This window comes from Macrosteles quadrilineatus, unplaced genomic scaffold (assembly GCF_028750875.1).
Source record: "Macrosteles quadrilineatus isolate MER2022 unplaced genomic scaffold, UCM_ALF_1.0 Scaffold_8__2_contigs__length_117827958, whole genome shotgun sequence".
NCBI lineage: Eukaryota > Metazoa > Arthropoda > Insecta > Hemiptera > Cicadellidae > Macrosteles > Macrosteles quadrilineatus.
In genome coordinates, this window is record NW_026542601.1 from 80034050 (window position 1) to 80054949 (window position 20900).

The following is a 20900-nucleotide window of genomic DNA, read 5'->3' on the forward strand; positions in this document are numbered from 1 at the left end:
TAACATTTACTTCGTTGCTGTTTGATCTGGCAACCCTGCAAAGGCATCAGCTGTGTTAGAGAGGGCCCATTGGCTACCAACTTAAGTGTTTAAAGGAGAATTTTGAGAGAAGTTGGCCGCTGTACTAGGGGTAGATTACGTTGTACCTTCAATTAATTATTGTACTCAGTACATTGGCATTGGGGGAGTGAAATAAAGCAATGAGCTGGATGATTTTCCAGTTGAGAACCAAAATACCATCATTTTACAGCGTTTCAATATTTATTTTACTAGCGGAGATGCAGATTCCGTGTGTGTGTGTGATAGTGTGCTGCCTCCGGTAGAATTTATATTTTTCTAGCTCAGTGGTAGGCTGGTAGAGCAAAAACGGTGGGTGGCAGAGACAAATAGAGTAAAATTTTGGTCATTCCATTATCGACTTGCTTGTTTTACATTATACGATATAAAAGAAAATTGTGTGTACAATAATTTTGCCCCAAATACGATAATTTTGGACTGCTTGTACGATAATTTACGCCGTCCAATCTGGCAACACTGACGGGTATAGCAGCTTGTATTATTTTACATTCTTTACCTACAACTTAATTGAGCGGAGCGAGCGAAGCGAGCGAAGCTCTTATACGTCGACTCTTATGCATTTCGTAATACGCAAACTCCTCCTAGACGGCTGAATCAATCGTTTTCAAATTTTGTATGGTGATAAAGACCATATCGGTGAGTGCTAACATCTATATGGCGTTAAAAAAGACTCTCAGGAATCCGCCCCACTGGCTCTCAAAGTTTCAATGTAATCCTTATGGAAGCAGTATATGACACATAAACAAAGACATATGGTCAGCTGTTACCTTTTGAATGCAGTAGATAAAGAAATAGCTGATAGCATTATTCCACAGATATTAGAACATAAACGGTATGGATCATTAATATAATCAAATGACGACACTAGCTTGAGATCTGTTACGTAGGAAGTGGTTAAGGAAGTAGTAAAGGTGTGTCCGGAGTGTGGGAACTTTTTATGACGATTAGATAAAGGTATCTGCAATCCTAAAATGCTATTGGAAGGAAAGGAAACAGGTCCGCGACGTAGGAAGTGGTGAAGGAAGTAGTCAAGGCGAGCAGTCCGGAGTGTGGGAACTGTTTATGACGATTAGATTAAGGTATCTGCAATCCTAAAATGCTATTGGAAGGGAAGGAAACAGGTCCGCGACATAGGAAGTGGTGAAGGAAGTAGTCAAGGCGAGCTGTTCGGGGTATGGGATCTGTTTATGACCATTAGATTAAGGTATTTGCAATCCTATGATGCTATGGGAAGGGAGGGAAACAGGCCCGTGACATAGAAAGTGGTGAAGGAAGTAGTAATGGCAAGCAGTCCGGACTGAGGGAACTGTTTGTGACGATTAGATTAAGGTATCTGCATTCCTAAAATGCCATGGGAAGGGAGGAAAACAGGTCCGCGACGTAGGAAGTGGTGAAGGAAGTAGTCAAGGCGAGCTGTCCGGAGTGTGGAAACTGTTTACGACGATTAGATTTAGGTATCTGCATTCCTAAAATTATATGGGAAGGGAGGAAAACGGGTCCACGAGGTGAAGGAAGTAGTCAAGGCGAGCTGTCCGGAGCATGGGAACTGTTTATGACGATTAGATTAAGGTATCTGCAATCCTAAAATTTTATTGGAAGGGAAGGATACAGGTCCGCGACGTAGGAAGTGGTGAAGGAAGTAGTCAAGGTGAGCTGTCCGTAATGTGGAAACTGTTTATGACGATTATTAGGTTAAAGTATCTACAACCCTAAAATGCTATGGGAAGGAAGAAAACAGGTCCGCGACGTAGGAAGTGGTGAAGGAAGTAGTAAAGGCGAGCTGTCCGGAGTGTGGGAACTGTTTATGACGATTAGATTAAGGTATCTGCAATCCAAAAATTTTATTGGAAGGGAAGGAAACAGGTCCGCGACGTAGGAATTGGTGAAGGAAGTAGTTAAGGCGAGCTGTCCGGAGTGTGGGAACTGTTTATGACGATTAGATTAAGGTATCTACTATCCTAAAATGCTATGGGAAGGAAGGAAACAGGTCCGAGACGTAGGAAGTGGTGAAGGAAGTAGTCAATGCGAGCTGTCCAGAGCGTGGGAACTGTTTATGACGATTAGATTAAGGTATCTACAATCTTAAAATTCCATCGGAAGAGAGGGAAACAGGTCCGCGACGTAAGAAGAGGTGAAGGAAGTAGTAAAGGCTAGCAGTGCAGAGTGTGGGGAATGTTTGTGGTACTGTAATTTGATTAACGTATCTAAAATACTAAAATGCTATGGACTGTGATGAAAACAGTTCTACGATGTAGGAAGTGAATTAGGAAGCAGTAAAGTATGAGCATAGTGTGAAAACCGTATGTGGCAGTTACATTAATGTATCTTTAATCCTAAAATGCTATGAGAAGGGAAGGAAACAGGCCCCACGACGTAAGAAGTGGTAAAGGAAGTAGTAAACGCTGGCAGTGCAGAGTGGGGGAATCGTTTGGGCAGTTAGATAAATGTAACTTATACTTAAATGCTATGAGAAGGGAAGGGAAGAGGTCTATGACGTAGTTAATGGCGAAGGAAGTAGTAAGGCTTGCAGTGCAGAGTGTGGGAACTGTCTTTGGCAATTACATTAATGTATTTGCAATCCTAAAATGCTATGGGAAGAGAGGGAAACAGGCCCACGACGTAGGGGGTGGTGAAGGAAGTAGAAAAGGTGAGCAGTGTTGAGTGTGGGAATGGATTACAGTATCTGCAATGCTAAAATGCTATGGGAAGAGACTGTAGACTTTAGGTTAAAATGATTACGAAGCAAGCATCGATAGATATTTCGATACATGCAATCGTATACAATAGAAATTTACAACTGAGTTGACAACAGCTGATTTTTACTCCATAGAGGCTAAAAACGATTTTTACTCCATAGAGGCTAAAAACGATTTTTACTCCATAGAGGCTAAAAACGATTTTTACTCCATAGAGGCTAAAAACGATTTTTACTCCCTAAAGAGTAAAAATTCTACTTTGGACCCGCAACGCATGCATTAAAAACTACTGTTTTTACTGCAGTATGACAAAAACAATATAATATGAACGCTTGATGACTCCGCTCAATTTTGTGGATGCCTCTGCAAACGCCACCTAGTTTTTATATTTTTTAACTTATGGATTTGTATTATACCATATACTAATATACTCAATTGAATTGTTTTCTGTAATTGTAAGTGTGCGTTTTTGTAACTTACGGGTCCGGATTGCTGATCGTAAATTTCATGCCTCTAGCCGCTTGTTTCAGTATGTCAACAAAAGCGTAGGCATCATTGGCTGTTCGTGATGGGAAAATTATTGCCCACCTACTTAAACCACCTGCAATCAGACACAAATTGAAGGTAGGGTGATAAGCAGTGACAAGGTCTTGAGTGGCAAATAAAAGTAAATTAGGCAATGTTTAGTGACGTTTCCAGATTACTAGAAGGTACCCGACCTCAGCAAATCTGCAAACTAAGCCAACATCCAATATCCAAATACATGGAACGGATATTTATCAAAATATGTCCATAAACGTGACCAGATTCATCCTCTATTTAAATAACATTAGGTTTAACGAGTCTTTAGGTTTGCTGCTACACAGGGAAGTTAATAGAGTGGATTTGTTGTAAATTTTGATAGCTTGGTATTCTCAATGATACAGATTAAACAGGAGACCAGTAGGCCGGATTTGGGAAAAGGCAGAACCGTTGAGAAGCCATTTAAATTGGTGAATAGATATCATTAGTGAACAAGAGACAGATTTGGTTAAGTTTAAAACACAGATGCCACCACTTTAACACAGGACAAAAAAAGAAATAACCCCAGCTCACCAGGGATTAACATTTTACAAGTAAAGACCAACACCTTCGGGGGAATAGATTTTTTATGTGTGTTTACAAAAAAGTCCGATAATAATAGTGAAAATTTTAAAAGCAAACTCAAAGAATTCATAATAAACAACCCAATTTAGGCATATTCTTTTGATTAGTTTTCCACCTTTGTTAGCAACAGAGCTAAAAGTGTGCATGAGGACAATAAATTATTTTTAAGGTCAGAATACTGAACTGATGTTCGGTATTTTACTAGTGATGTGTCAAAACCAAATCTCAAACCATCAAAACTTAGGAATAGTTTAGATTTATAGATTCGATCACCAAGTTTCGAGATTCAAAAGTTTCGAAATTGAAGATTTTGGCAGTTTTATTTTTGAAACTGCTGAAATTTTTTTGTGCCATTGTTCTTGTTTTTAACACTGTTTCCAAACAAGCTGGTAGCAACAGAGCAAACATCACCATTAACAGTAATGAAACAAGTTAATTTGATTCTGAACTTCAAAAGGCATCATACTATAACTGGTACAATTCACTTTCACATAAATATTTACTTAACACAAAGAAATATTGACCACTAAATGTTCTAATTAATTTTTTTGTTGGTTGTTTATGACAAATTATGTTGTATTGGGTTTTAAGATTATCAGTCACATTCACATATTTATTTTATGTCATGGTCAGGAGTCGATCTCTTTCAGTTTTGATTGCATACTTAACAATTTATGATTAATGTATTTTTTGTAAACTTGACCTTTGTAACCAGCTAAGTGAAAAAGTTTTTCTTTTAGGTTTTAAAATTCGAAATTCGAGATTCGGCATTGAATTTTTTAAGTTTCGGTTTCGGTTTTGAGATTCGAAATTCCTGGTTTTGACCATCACTGATTGACCCTGTATATGGAGCATGAATAAAAACTCAGAAAATTAAGGCTTTCTCAATGCAGTAAAGTTTTTCTTCTTTGACAATCGTTAATCATTGTGAAGAAAAATTAATATCTGGATACATCTTCCTTACTATGAAGTCGTACTCAAGAGTTACTAAAGAGTTTTATTGTCATTGACCTTTCTTTTTACTAGGGATAGACGGGATTGAATTTTTAGTTCGGGACGGGACGGGACGGGATTTTTATTTCCTTCCCGATTTTCGGGACGGGACGGGACGGGATTTTTTTCTGTGCATAAAAAGAAAGTACTGTATTGCAGTTACCAAAAAAAGACATACAAAATCAATTTTTACCATTTGTGGCACTGATCTATAAAAACCAAAAAATGGGTAACAATTTACAGGTACCTATAGTAACTTGTGACTCGCGGGTCACGGGGTGATCGTCTGTATGACTCACGGTCACGGCGAGATTGTCGTCATGACTCGCGATCACGGCGCGATCGTCGGTATGACTCGCGGTCACGACGCGATCGTAGTCATGACTCGTGGTCACAGCGCGATCGTCGGTAGGACTCTGCGGTCACGGCGCGATCGTCGGTATGACTCCGCGGTCACGGGGCGATCGTCGGTATGACTCGTGGTCACAGCGCGATCGTCGGTATGACTCGCGGTCACGGCGCGATCGTCGGTATGACTCCGCGGTCACGGGGTTATCGTCGGTATGACTCGCGGTCACGGCGTGATCGTCGGTATGACTCGCGATCACGGCTCGATCGTCAGCATGACTCCGCGGTCACGGCGCGATCGTCGTCATGACTTGCGGTCACGGCGCGATCGTCGGTATGACCCGCGGTCACGGCGCGATCGTCGGTAGGACTCCGCGGTCACGGCGCGATCGTCGGTATGACTTCGTCTCCTGCGTTCGCGGACCTATCGCTCGCAATAACGGCGTTATCGGCACTCGCGAAGCGGAAAAATCGCCGACGATCGGACCAAATCCCGTCCCGAAAAATTCCCGAGTCAAATGTAATCCCGTCCCGATAATCGGGAATATTTTTTTCCCGAAAAATTCCCGAAATTTCGGGACCCGTCCATCCCTACTTTTTACCAAAGAGTGACAAGGTCAAAACACATACAAAACATTCCAAAATAACAAATAAGATACAAACTTTATAAAATACTTAGTTAATAAAATATGATATGTCTAGAGAATATGGATCATGTAGATACACATTCAGATTAAATATAAACTTTAGTTCATGGATGCCATAGAAAGGATTGCTTATTAACCATTCACATAATTTGCATTTGAATATTTGCAGTTTAGTATATGACTATTGCTACTCTTTTTAAGTATATGAGCCGTTATGTCTAACTTTAGTGCTATACTTACTTATTTATTACGCAAGCAGGATTTTTTTGACAATTACTCCTCCTAAACTACTGAACCGATTGACATGTTTTTGGTGTCATTGAAAAGAGCGTAAACGTGAAGTTGTGCAGGAAACTTTCTCTTTAGGGAAATAATTAGAGAGTGAGGCCCTGGGACCCTTTAAAGTTTCGTGTTTCTCCATAAGATTAACATGGGAAACAAAAATGTTTATGAAACTCCAGCTCTTGCCAGAAATTAAAAGTGAGAAGAAGAATATAGCCTATGTTAGTTGTAAACAATCAATAAGTTTGCTAATTTAACAGTTTTATAAAATCATTTACTGACTTGGTTGAAATAAAATATTTACTATTTTAATTTGGGTTGGCGTAAATATTACAATGGAAAAAGCGAGAGCCCGAAAATGAAAACCGATTTAACACTGTGCTGAATTTCTTAGTAATCATTGAAAGATCCGATCGATTTGCAAACTATGGAAACATAGGAAAGTCATAGAACACCACCAAGGAGACAGAGCCTTGGAAAAGCTAGAAATAATGATGTTTTATTTTTTAGAATTTATAATCGTTATTATAGACAACCTAATGCGGCTATGAGTAAGGCTATTTGTAGAAAACACTAAAAACAATATCAGCTTTTGAAAAATGATAAGATATAAGAAATGTTGATTATATCGATATTTTATGTAAATCTTGAACATTTCCATGATCTTTGAGTCAAATCTTTTAAAGTCATCAGAAATTATGAATGTTTTTTGTTTTAAAATAACGCCTGTAATCTGTAATACTTAGTAATTGCTCGAATTGAAGCAACAGGTTCACAAGTGTAAAATTAATTATTATATTACTGCTGGTTTAACGGATCAAGCGGTAACAAAGCACTGGGTTTTTTTTTTAAGTTTACAAAACTCACAGCTCACTCACAACCAGGAAGAGAGGGTAATTCAAGTGTATTACATACCAGGTGGCATTGAAAACATGGGATTGGACCGCAGATGTCTGGTCCAGTCGCACTCGTCCCCAGAAGGGACGGTCATATTGTTACCCAGAACTATTCCCTCCGCAGGCAAAACCCGACCTGGGATCTCTACAAGCTGGTTGGCCAGTCTAAGGTTCCATTCCCGAAACTCTCTTTGAACCTGAAATAATTTTACATTATTCATTATTATTGAAGAGTAAAAACTACAAAAATGTTCAGTTTTACAAAAATTTTTACACTTTTGTTATTTTTGTGGTAAAATATAATAAAATAACTGTCAGTATAGTACAGCAACTATATGTTTAAGAGGTATGATGAGTAAAAAATTTGTACAATTTTTAGATCATAAAATTCTTAATTTTTGGAAAATTTACTATTGAACAAAACTGTTGAAATTATAATCCCAGATCAGTTCAAATAACATGATCTTAGGACACAAAATTTAGCTTTAAGTATATTAGGATAGTACAACAACAAAATTGTAAGGAATTAGCAAGAACTTTTGTAACATAAAATTCAAGCAATTACCCAATTTAAGCTACAACAGAGACTGGACATAGTTCTACTGAATAAATAATAAAACAAAAACAGAAGGCTAGTTTTTGTTGAAAAAAAAACATTTAGTTGTACTATTTTCAAGAATACAAGGGTACATACCTAATAAGCTGGAAATTGAAAACTAAAAATCAAGCAGTGCATTTTTTCACTGATATGTATTGGAATGAAAACTTGAGTTACATACTGTATAGCGATTTAGATTATTAACACACTGTCTTATTATGTAAATTATTTTGGAATGACTTCTTACCCGCTCCTCTCCACTCAGCCGCCTGTTCATTACGAGAAGACGGTCAATCCTTTCCTTAGGACCGATGCGCGTATGTTGTGACATTACTTTCATTAATTGAAAGTTAGAACGCATGTTGTCTGTTAACCCTGTCATCCGACACAGCTCGGGTATCAGCAACACAACGGAGGGGTCTCCCCCAGCACCGGCGCCCTTCAGCTCCGCGGCTCGTCTGTCTCTTCCCTTGTTTTTGGAGACAAGAAGTGGTTGGTTTTGTGGGCTTCTTATCTGGATATTGTAACGCTGAAAGAAATTACAAGTATTTTTTTTTTCAAAAATGTTATTATACAAATTGATGTATGTAACAAACTGATGTATGTAACAAATTGATTTGCTGGTGGCTACTATGACATTTTAGTATTGTATGGTTGTACTCAGAAAAAAGGCTTAGAAAGTATGATTGTTACAGAAAGAAGAGAGTTCCAGTGGAGGTAGACTATCAACAGCCCAAACAAATATTAGTGTTTAACCTATTGCTGAGTCAGTACAACCATAGACTAACCAACACAAGTAGACTACTTATCCCATTGTAAATTTTGAAACTTCTTTTTCGTGTCTAGTTTATGTTGGTGACACTGAACACTAGTGTAAACAGATTTAAGGGTTAATTTAATAATGTGTGCTTTACTGTTTAGTTATAAAACTGGAGGGTGAGTTATTGTTTATTATCAGATCGTTTTATTTGGTTAAACGAGGATTCAAATTACTGAAATAACAAGAAACTTGTTAACAAAGCACAACCACTACAGTGCACCTGACAGAAAGGGAGTAAATTGGGGAGCAAGCTGGTATAGTGGTAGAGTGTAGGGTTTCAGAGCCCTAAGTCCCAGGTTCAAATCCCGCCAATCACTAATGGCGTCTATCCATGGGATAGTGTCACGCTCCTCTAGGACTAGCCTGAAGTTGTGTGTAAAACAGTTCTGGGCTAAAACCAAGTAGCCTATCCTAGGAGAAGGTGCAAAAACAGCTACTTTAATCTATAGTAGTTTGTAGAATCTAACCTTTGAACTCTATTGTCACACGAGCTTATGGTGGCACTTTTCTCAGCCTGCTAACTGTGACATAGTCTTCTACTGGCAAAGGCATTAAATACGGACTTAGGCTTGAATACATTGATAAATTAAGCAAAAAATATTCCTGCGTCAGAGTTTTATCAAGTTACAAGTTCTCACACATTAAGGGCACAGTTTTGTATTACATATTGATGTTTTAATAATAACATTCTCTAACAATCTAAATTTAAAACTTTCAGAAACGAATTATCATACGGACAATTCCCTTTAAATTAATTTCTTAGAATTGATTATTAGTGGGGTTATATAGCCTACGAGTAGTTATCCACACATATAGCTTATCTACAGCTAGCTGTCTACTGTACTTGAAACAAGCTTGTATCTGAATGGCACAATAGATGGATTCACACATATTTTTTTTACAAAATTAAAAATAACTTACTTCTTTGTAGTAATTCATGTAGGATACTTGAGTTCCGCTTTTGTCAAAAGTGGAAACAGGGCTTTGTGCCCAATCCACGTCGGTTATAACATACGTCTTGTTGTTGTAATCAGTTAGGACAACTGTACCCACAACCGCTTTAGTAAACTCAGACTGAAAACAAACAAGAACAATAAGCAACTAATAATCTAAAATACTAAAACTTTTAATGTAAATTAAACCTATTATGCATTGCAACTAACTACTACATTTTATCAAAGCTTGCTGTGAAACAAAATCATGTATAACAATGTTAATGGTTGTATACGAGAATACCCCCGCCGCAGCAAACCTGCAGACTTAGCGAATTTCCATTTGCCTGATTGGATTTAAACTAAAATGTCTCCTTAAAAATATCACATTTATTCCCTATTTAAACAGAATTAGTTTAATGAGTACTTAGGTTTGCTGCAACAGGGAGGGTAAAAAAGTTTTTTTTATGTAAAATGTTAAAAGGTACTGTGGTTTAGTAAGAAATTAATGTATTTTCCAAATTTGATCAAAATATGTTCATAAACAAGCAAACTACAACAGTTGACTTATGCTCCAAAAGAATAACATGGGAATTTTAAAATTACAATTTTTTTGAATTTTCTCCGTAACAATTAGGCGCATGATAACGCTTCAATATACTAAATTATTTGTTTTTTTTAGCTCTACAAAATGGTTTAAAAAGAAATTGAGAAATTTTGTGTTTTTAGGGTCAAAAATGGGAAAAACCTATTTTTACCCCATAAAACCCCCCATAAACCCCTGTTCCCATAGTCCGATCATGCTGGTTCGCGAACTCATTCAAGTTTATCCCGCCTTACACCTTCAAACCAAATTTTATCAAAATCGGACAAAAATTACTCAAGTTATCGTGCGGATGGACACACACACATATATATATATATATCTATCTATATATATATAGATATATAAAAATTTGAACGAATGGTGTTTTTGGCCTCTGGGGACATCAAAATGAAAAAGTAAATCGGTCCCGGGCTTAGGTCTTACCATGAGACCTACGGTAAAAGCTACTTCCCTATAGGGAAATTTGCTAAAAGAAACTACTTTTAGAAAAACCTGGCATTAATTTATACAAATAGATTGTTTAATTATATTGAAAAACATAAAATAACTTTCTGTAAACAGAATAGTGATATTTTTATCAGGGACACTGTATAAAAGACATGTACTTACTTTGAAATCCCGAGGATTTTCTCGTGCGATGGAGCTCAGCAGGTCCATGCATGTATCAGTTCTCATAACCTTGTGAGTGATTTCTGCGCACATCAAAACCTCTCGTTCATGCTGCCTTATAGTGGTCTTGTAACCCGGCCACAGCTCAAGATAATACTCTGGTATATCAACCTGAAAACGAAATAAATGCAATTTTTAGTTTTTCATGCTTTTTCTTGAGATATGTATATAACACCATAGCAAACATACGAGAAGAAGAGAAAAAGCTTTATTGTACATATAACGCTTAAACAAATAATTACAAAAGTAATCCCCAAGCTGGTAAATGGTCACTATTTATATCTAGGTTCTTCCTCAATATAAAGAGGGACCTTAATATAACAGGACAAATTAATCGTCACATTAATGGCCATTAATATAGATTTAGATGTTTTTAACAATTTGTGATACATAATTACCGCATGTTGGATTAACCCTGATTTTCAATTATCCATTGTCTCCCCCCCCTCCCCCCCCATTACCCGGGATAGTCAAAATTCCTTTGTAATTTATTAAAATAAGACAAGACGTAGAAGAATGACAATGTAGGTATCACATTGTGGTGAGCTTTTATATAAAAGATTACAAACTGTATATGATACAAACCAGAACATTTCTTGAACAATGCAACAAACCTTGGCTTTGGGGTCATAGTAGTCACGCTGAATGAGCTGAAGATCTAGAAGTTTTAAGCACTTCCTTGTCAGTATGTTAAAGAACTGCAAATAGTGACTGTCACCACTGACCAAGTCACCAACTAGTCTTATTACGATTTGCACTTGAGAACCATCACTCTCTCGTTCTGAGAAAAACTCCACCTCCTGCCGACAAAAGATTGAAGACATACAGCTTTGGGCTCCGTACAAAAGGTACAATGCCATAAGGTCTCTGTTCCATAAAAAAATACAAATTCTACATTTTAAGCATTATTATTAAAACTAGATTATTTTAAAAATTGATCTAAGAGAACATTTTTTAAGAATGTCACAACTTAAAACAGCTCCCTTACAAAAGTTGTTATACACATTTCACCATCAAAATTATCACTAATTATTTACTTCCAACTCATGGGTCCAGCTGGTTTGTTGCTGCTGATAGTATTGTAAAATTGGTTCTCAGTAGTCATTATCAAGGTCCAAGAATCGGTAATTCCAAAATATACTGTTACTAATTTCTTTTTAACATGTAGAGTGCAGCATATTCAAACAGGCTCTCGATAATGGCAAGGAGGCCCGGCACCGAAACAGCAATGAATTCGCATTCAAATACTTCAATCTCACGAATAACAAAAGAGCAGCGGTGATTGTACTAGGTTACCCCAAGAAGGACGTAGTTCACTGAAACACCCAAAAGTAGTGGCACTGACTGGATCTGAAGTCCCAGATCTTTGTAATCTATGTAATGTGGCTTGAAGAGAGAATATCCCCATAAGTGGGACAAAAGCATTGTCATACAAGATTTTAAAGAAAATTTTAGTACCAAAATCTCACATTCTAAGCTACAGACTAGCAACAATTATAACGTTCCCCGGCAATGGCTGAGCTGACGATAATAAGTGTGCTGGGATGGCTGGCACAACTAAATCAATTAACATAGACCGATAGGAGCGCTTGTGGCCCGACCACATCAATTGACAATTGATGTAGTCAGCAGGCAACGTGTTAACCAGACATAATTAATTATACAAAATAAATCTCTAGAGTTTGACTTTGAAACCACCTTGATATTATTATTAGAAAATGTATACAAGTTTATAAAACATACAGAGAAAGCAATACTTACATCTCCGACTTTAATCAAATTGCCAATCCTATGACTAGCGTACATGACAGTACCGTCGAATATATACTGTCCTCCGATGTTCTGGTTTTGTACCCTCAATAATTTCTTGCGTTCAAATGAGGCATCGATTTCTGGCTTAAAATCCACACGGTACTGGTAGAGGCACCAGTCTGGTTTGTTAACCAAACTGAAGTAGTTGGCCTGCAATCTGACAGGCTGTCCACTAGTTCCTAAAACCAGACAAAACTTTGATTTATCACAAGGGAACCAGGTACAGAAAAATATCATACCATCTACAAATTTTAAAAACCTAATTTCATTTCCCCAAATAAAAAAATATGACCTCACATGTTAAACGATAAACTTGTTTTAAGCAAGGTGTTGTTTTGAAAAGGGTTGCATTAACCTAATTAAGTAAAATTACTAAGTAAGCTGAACTCTAAATAAGCCCTTTTACTTACAGGACATTCAATACCCAAGAAACACATGTTTTTGGAATCTAGCAAACAAGCTGACTCAGAAACAGCTCCATACACTTTGTTTTTCAAGTCAAGCATGTATTGTACTTTTACACTCAGTACAAACTCATTGATGAGTCAAGTAGCCTTTTTGAAGACAGCTACTTGCCCAATTTTCTGTACTTGCTTATCTTACCACTTAGTAAATACATAGGGGCAAAGCGTGCTTATGAGGGTAATTTACTTGGCCTAAATTGTATTTACCCGAGCAATATTTGAACTGTTTACAACAGCAGTTCTGAAACTAGACAAGAACTTCACAATGGCTCTTTACTCAACCTCATAATTGCTCAAGTTAAGCAGATTTAAGTTGTATATCTACCTTTTTTGGAAGTCAGATTTTCAGGTCGTGTCACAACATTATTAGTGAAAATTTGGCGCTTTCCTCGCATGTTGCCCCTTCCAACTGGGGGGGCTCCATTGCCTGTAACAACAAAATAACAATATTTGGTTAAGTTAAACAACATAATAAGTGAATGTAGGAGTATTTCAAGAGATTTCAAGACAAATTCCTGAATATTAAGAATCAAGAATCATATTAAGAATACTAGAACCCTAGATTGACCTTAATTACGCCACTTTTATATTTAGTAAATTTTTTTAAAGATTTTATAATTTTCAGCGATTGTGACAATACCTGTTAACATATTTTGCAGACTGGGCGACACGGGTAATCATCTCCCGCAGTTGCTATGACACTGGTAATCGTCTTTTGTGACTTAAGGCAACATCCGTGACTGGCCTTTTAGTTAATCGAAGTTTTCCATGACCGGGCTTTGGATGCCGGGAGGTTTGGATTACTCCCTGGAGTTTTTTTAAGTAGGCCTAGCTAGAGCCCATCTTAGTGCATTAGTGATGTTTTCTAAACTTGGCAAACCCGCAAAATGCCACTTAAGGCCAATAATCCGTTCCAAAAACGTAAGGAAATACAATGTGAAAATAAACTTGAGATCGAACTCCTTTGCTTGTGAGAACCAGGAAACAAGATAAAACATAACCTCAAGTAAACAAGCCCAAACGTTTGACATCAGTCCTGCTGAGCTAAGGTGTTGTGTGAAGATTTCGGCTGCTAGTGTACTTAATTCAAGCAACCAACTTTTGAAAATAAATCTTGTGAATTGTGATTTTCAAGAGAGAGAAAACTGTGGACTAGGCTAATTTGAAATTCTATAGTTCAAAGTCGTCATTTAAGTTTATTTACACAGCTTTACATTGTTTTATAGATTAAAAATACATATGAAGCTTATTATCAACCGCGCCGAACTATCCGAATCCGAAAATATCCGATCCGATCCGAACCGAGCCTCAACTATCCGATCCGAATCCGATCCAAAATGAAATTTCACTATCCGCACACCTCTTATTTTATTAAAATATAAAGGAATTACATAAGTACTTAGAGGGATTGATTGGTATGATTTAGAGAACTACAAAATAATATGAGTGCTTGAATCTGAATGCATTAGGTTTTGAATCAATAGAGATAGATATTGTGATAGTTTCGGAGTTTTTGAATGATTTAAGCTTTGAACGACATGCTTTTAGGCGAGGTGTTATTATTCACGTAGATTTTTGTGGGCTTCACTCATCTTTATTTTTGTCTGTGATGTCCGGGACTCGTCAAAACACACATAAACACACATGTATACAACACAAAATCGTCCACGGCATCAAGGTCCGACGTTTCGCGGAACTCAAAAAAACGTTCCGCTTCTTCAGGGTAGAAATAAACTATTTTTAGCCCGCACGCGGGTCGAACGCCTAACCACGACTGCCGGATCAGCTTGGAGGACGACGGGCGGAGGCGGGGGTAGGTGCATTGTCCATTGTTGATAAGCCATTCACGCTCCTGGCCTTATCTCGTAATTGTTCTAGTTCGTTTTTAACAATGTTTAAGTACACCGTACTGACATCCACCGATGGTCGTGAGAGTGGCTCGTCTTCTATTGCCATGAAAAGCGACTCTGCCGTATTTCGTTTCCTCCAATCAGACTCCTTGAATAGAATTGCAGACGAACCCCAATCAACAATATGATTCTTTTTAATAAAATAGGTGTGATTAATAAAAAAATGTTATGCTGATGTTTTTTAATAAAAGATTGTAAATATTCTTGCCTATTATCATTATTTTTGTATTTAAACAGTCATCTAACAATGTTACAAAATCAGGTAAAAATTCCGAACATGCATTTCCCGTTGTTTATGAGAAGGGAAATCCCGTCTCGAAATTTTATGAGAAATAAAAAATCTCGTCTCGTCTCGTCTCGAACTAAAAATCCAATCTCGTCCATCCCTAGAATATACCTTTCTTTATATGGTCCCCAATTCAGATTTAAGTATTCAAAGTATAACTGTTAAACTTACCGTTTCCGTTACCGCCGTTACCATTCCCTCCCTCAGCTAGGGCCATTTGCCCTAGACGTTGAACTAGGTTAGGATCCTCTGCTGGTCTTCCTGCACCCCGGTGGGTTGCCCTTCCGGATGCAGAAGGTCCCTGCAATGTATACATGTAATGTAACTGTTAAAAATGTATTCAACATGATCTACTGACCAGAAGATTACTTCAAGCATTGAGTATGTACAAGGATGGTTCATGCCCCCGCCGCAGCAAACTGGCCTACCAAAAGGATTTCTGTTTGTCTGAATTGATTTTCAATTAAATCTATTTAAATAGCAAAGGTTTGCTGCTACAAGGAAACTAATACCGTAGTATATTTTTAGGTGTATTCAGTTGTACTCCAGATTGTGAAACTTGTGTCATTTTGTTATAGGGATAGAAATGGAACGCAATAGATCAACTGCAATGCTACTTTTGTATAGACGGTTGAAAAGAAGAAGATGGAAGAATCGAGTGCATTGGGTCAACCTTTTAAGTGTAAAAAAAAATGGAGTTGACGGTTTTTTATATTCTTTTCAGTGACTTTTTGCAACATGATCAAAACTTGTGCACAAATAACCTAAAGTCAAACACAAAACAACTGAACTAGAAGCACACAACGTATGCTGTTCACCGGTTCTATGTGAACAGTCCCATTGGGCCGCTACCCCTACTACTCCAGCCGGCTTGTTTACCCGACACCGGCTACCGGACTTCATGGAGAGGGCACCTGGCATCCCTCGACGGCAGCTGGGTAAGTAATTAACCAACCAACCAACCACAACGCTAAGTCATGCATTTATGAACAGTCCCATATACTTCTTCGCACCCAATTACTGGGCAAACGAACATGTCGATCAGTTCAGTCAGTTCAATCATGCTCGTTCTTGTTTGAGTAAAAGCAATTTTTCCGCAACATTTAGTTTAAATTGTTAAAGGCCTATTGACAAATTTTTTTTAAACCGTTTACTCAATATTTAAAAATATTCATAATTCATAATACTTATAATATTTAATGTAATAAATTTATATGCATAAATTAGGCCTATTATGTTATAATTTATTTTATTAAAAAAAAAATTGAAAAGCTTGCCTCTTAAGTTTTTTTTAAATAGTGTATTTTCAAACAAACAAACCACAACCTCATAGTTCTAGTAATTAAAATACCACACAAAAAGTTTATTTGATATTCAAGTGAAACAAAACTCTAATAACATTTAGAATGATTTGGAGTTTGGCTGCAGTATCTTACTTGTGCTGGTCTGGGGGCCATCCCTGGGGGAGGGCCAGCATGGGCTGGTTGAGGTGCCAGTGGAGCCTGTTGAGTTGGAGTCTTTGCCCGTCCTCGGGCACGCCCCCCTCGGGCTGCCGCTCGATCTGCCATAGCTGAAAAAATAACACAATTGTTTACAGAAGACCCACACTTAACTGACCCCAATGAGACCAAGCTAAGGTCGGATAACTCAAAATCCCTAAAAACATAATAAAATTAAGTGCTGGTGCTTTTGGAATTATAAAATCATCATTTCTAAGTCGAACTTGCATTAAAAATTAAATAAACTACACTTGTTTCCTTTTTTTCATCTTGATAGAAAAGTTACAGAATAACACAAAACACGGTTTAGTAAAAGACTTTCAGTGGAAAAATTGTAGTTTCATAATTTCACTCATTTTATTGCAGTTAGAAGAATTGTTGTAAGCCTTTACAGCAACCGTTGATTTCTTTCAATGGGTTTCACCTAGTCTATATTAATACGCAGTTTTTTTTTCACAGTCATAACGGCTGGACAGATTTTAATGTTTGATGTCTCAAATTAAAGGTAGGCCTATTTTTCATAGATGTGGAAATACGTCTCATAATATTATTAAAGGGCATCGCTTAAGAACAGTTAAGGGCTTTAAGTTACGTAACAGTTGCGCTATCAGTCATCATTGGATCAAACTCAATTTACTTTGTTTACAACTAAACATATGTTTATGGTTTAGAAAGGGTCGCCGGAATTTTATCCCCCTGGAATTTTACCCCCTGGGCAAAGCTGAAGTCACTATGACGTAGTAACCTGAGTGGCCAAAAGTTTGTTCGCGGCCGGAATTTTACCCCCGCGGATTTAGAAGTCTAATGAAAGTAGTCAGAGCGGTATTAATTAGATTAGCGATATAAACCGGAATTTTACCCCCGGAATTTTACCCCCCGGAATTTTACCCCCGGATTTTTACCCCCCAGAATTTTACCCCCTGGCCGATTTTTGAAATGGAATGATTGATTTCCTGTTTTCTGTTTTTAATTAATTGTAAACAGTTCATTATTTAGTAGCCTATCTTTATTTATTTATTTTGTAATCTCAACTAAGTAAACAGAATTCGCTGTTTTATTTTGATCGTATTAACCAACAGTCCAGCAAGATCGAATCCTGATACTCGAATCTCAAAATTAAAATTATTAACATGTTCGATTTGTTAATGTTACAAATAAATTAAGAGGCTACTTAATAATAAAATGTTTACTATTAAATTAAAACTTAATGAAGATAATTAATCATTCTCACTAATTTATACATCTGACTAGGGGGTAAAATTCCGGGGGGTAAAAATCCGGGCCGTACATTTTAGGTTTTGATAATTTGATGTGTTCTGATTAAATTCACAACCGTGAAAATATATGTTCAATTCCGCGTTTAATCCATCGAGCTGATGTCGCGAAACTCAAAAGTTCGCGGCCGGAATTTTACCCCCTGGTTTGAGACGTCACGTTTGCCCAGGGGGTAAAATTCCAGGGGGATAAAAATCCGCTACCCCTTTAGAAATAGTTCATAGGGTTTATCACAGACTGCAGGACTTATTACTTCTAGAGCAAAGCCGGAATTAATTTTGTATTTTAATATCTCCCTTGGTTTAGTAATTACTGTAAAGTATTTCCTAGCAAGATTTATTTAACAATGTGTATAGTTTTTTTTTGTTTTTTCTCTGTAGGCCTAGTGTTTTATTCTGTTGTTTGGTTAACTCTGTTTTTTTTTTTTTTTTTTTTTTTTTTTTGTATTAGCAAGATTTATTTAACAATGTGTATAGTTTTTTGTTTTTTTCTCTGTAGTGTTTTTTTCTGTTGTTTGGTTACCTGTTTTTTTTTTTTTTTTTTTTTTTTGTAGATTTCAGTTTAAAATTAAATACCACCCATAAGACGAAGAATTGTGAGTGGCTGGAGAGTGACCGCGAAGGTGACCGCTTGCATCACTCTCCCAATGGAACATTTGACGGATACAGAGCAGTTAGTACTTGTAGGCCTGGGGATGGGGAATACTACCCCCTGGAAAACCACCCCCTAGTTGAAATGTGGATTCACAAAATCTGCCTACTAACCAATATGGTAGCCGTGTCTACGACTGGAATACTACTTCCCTGGCAAAATGTGATGCTATGTAATTTTAATTTTAATTCGAGTAATTCCAATTGATAATAGAAAACGCATGTGGAGAATGACATACAGAATTGTTTGGTTGGTTAGGTTAGGTTAGTTTAGAACAGTATGACAACGAAACTTAAGTGTCCGTGACTGGAAAACTGCCCCCTGCGTGACTGGAAGAACATAATCGCAAAATAGTGCTAGATAAAGATAAGTATACACCACATAATATACATAAATCTTTTTCTAGCACTATTTTGCGATTATGTTCTTAGTTTCTAAATGCTCAATGTTAAAATGGGCTAAAAATAATGTTATAAAAAGTTCTCATAACTTTAGAATGGATCAAGATTTTTTTAAACGGATTGCAGCATCGTATTCAGCATAAAAATGTAGTTTGAAACGATGGGTCACAACCCTACCTTTACATTTGAAAAAAAAACTTTGTATCCAATATGGCGGATCCAAGATGGCGGCCAAAAAATTATACCCAGTCAAAATGAAGTAGCCTACTTACTACTCTACAATGATCTGACGTGGTCCGGAGTTGATGTCTTAAGAAATGTAGAAAAAAGTAGGGGGGGGGGGAACTCATTTAATACTCACCCTGTATAATTTAAAAGTAACTCAAAGCTTTTAAGTTTTAACATTCACAAAATTTTGGTTCATTGCATTACAAAGCACTTGGGAGTTGGGAGATGCACAGAATTGTGGGTTCTGAGTGAGCTGGTGGTTTGTTGCACCATTTTTATGGACGTGACAAATTAATGAGTTGTTTACAATATTGTGTAGGTAAATTTGAAGCAAACTTTACACTGTACCATTCACATATACTACAGTTACGAAAACGAGTGAAATTCTATGTTACAATTATTTTGAATACTAAAACCCCACTAATCAAAAGGTTTTAAGACCAGGTTTGAATTTCCAAAAAGTAATTTCCCGTGAATTAGGCTACATTTAAAACGAAGCTAGAAATGTGTTTTGAATGTTGTTTTGCCTCTCACCTTTTAAATATTTTTTTAACCTTTTTTTCATCGCATCAGGTTATACAATATGGAATGTTTATACTAAGTGAATTTAAGATTGGCGAGTTTTAAAAGTATGCCTAATTGATTGAAATCACTACAATTAAATATAGCATGGCGAGCTAATGTCCGTCTCGTACAACAATCTCTGAATGTCAGAATCGTCATTTTAGGACATGATGCTAACAAAATACAACCTTATTTCACACAATTCAGTAATATTTATGCATGAAGATTACTGTTATACACACACACAAACTTCACTAACACTACGAACTAATAACGTATTTAGTAATAAATCGCGGATAACACGAGAACGAACACTATTACCGGCAACAACACAAACAAACAATGGCGAATACAAGACAGCTGACAGACTGTAGCAGTAATGACTCACTTCCGTCGTCTACATGAGAGCATACAGAAATAGCCCTGAGTACAGGGCTGCCACTCTCTGAATCTATATTTCTTCCTCTTCAAAATGACATAGGTACTAAATGACTAGTAATAATAAATTACACTGTATGTAATTCGTATTTTCCACATCGTCACCTGACGACCATTGGCCATTTGTTAAAAATTTCAAAAACAGCTGTTTTCATAAAATCGTACCAGTTGTGCAATCAATATTTCGTTCTAAATATTACTACCACAATGAAGATAAAACCAATGGCTATTCAGTGGTACCACCCGCAACATCCCACGACGAAAATTACCCGAGCAGGGTAATGCCAAACAAGACGCGTTTTGCCAGTTCCCAAGTGTCGGCTGCAAAAGTCGTGCCGCGCCAAAAATTCATTTGATTTCTAATCGTCGTGACATTGTTATATATCTGCTACAGGGTTTGTTTATGTAATAAAATGAAAGTTCAGAATTTGATCTTTCGAATGGTAGGATATATATTATTCTCATCTGGGTTGATTAACCCTCCGAGTGTCCATAGTTTAGGCCTTAATGTCCGCCTATTTTTGGCGCATTTGCAAGTGTAAGGTACCAAATTTTAAGGGGGGTAAAAACGTACAGTTGAACCTCGTTTCTACGAACCTCGATAAAACGAATTCCTCGATAAGACGAATTTTTTTAAATCCCCTTGACACTTTCATATAG

At 37.0% G+C, this 20900-nt stretch overlaps 1 protein-coding gene across 1 annotated transcript in view; it reads right to left on the reverse strand.

Annotated features, from left to right (window-relative positions):
• The window catches only part of LOC129000110 (piwi-like protein Siwi), a 43058-nt gene that overhangs the window by 10538 nt on the left and 11620 nt on the right, over window positions 1-20900 (reverse strand). The window contains exons 2-11 of the mRNA XM_054427007.1: window positions 16621-16754; window positions 15356-15485; window positions 13314-13415; window positions 12474-12703; window positions 11327-11512; window positions 10653-10823; window positions 9426-9578; window positions 7932-8213; window positions 7106-7283; window positions 3255-3375 (exon numbers count right to left, since the gene is read on the reverse strand). Coding sequence (XP_054282982.1) covers window positions 3255-3375; window positions 7106-7283; window positions 7932-8213; window positions 9426-9578; window positions 10653-10823; window positions 11327-11512; window positions 12474-12703; window positions 13314-13415; window positions 15356-15485; window positions 16621-16752 — 1685 coding nt within the window. The 5' untranslated portion in view covers window positions 16753-16754. The remainder of the gene's footprint in view (window positions 1-3254; window positions 3376-7105; window positions 7284-7931; window positions 8214-9425; window positions 9579-10652; window positions 10824-11326; window positions 11513-12473; window positions 12704-13313; window positions 13416-15355; window positions 15486-16620; window positions 16755-20900) is intronic.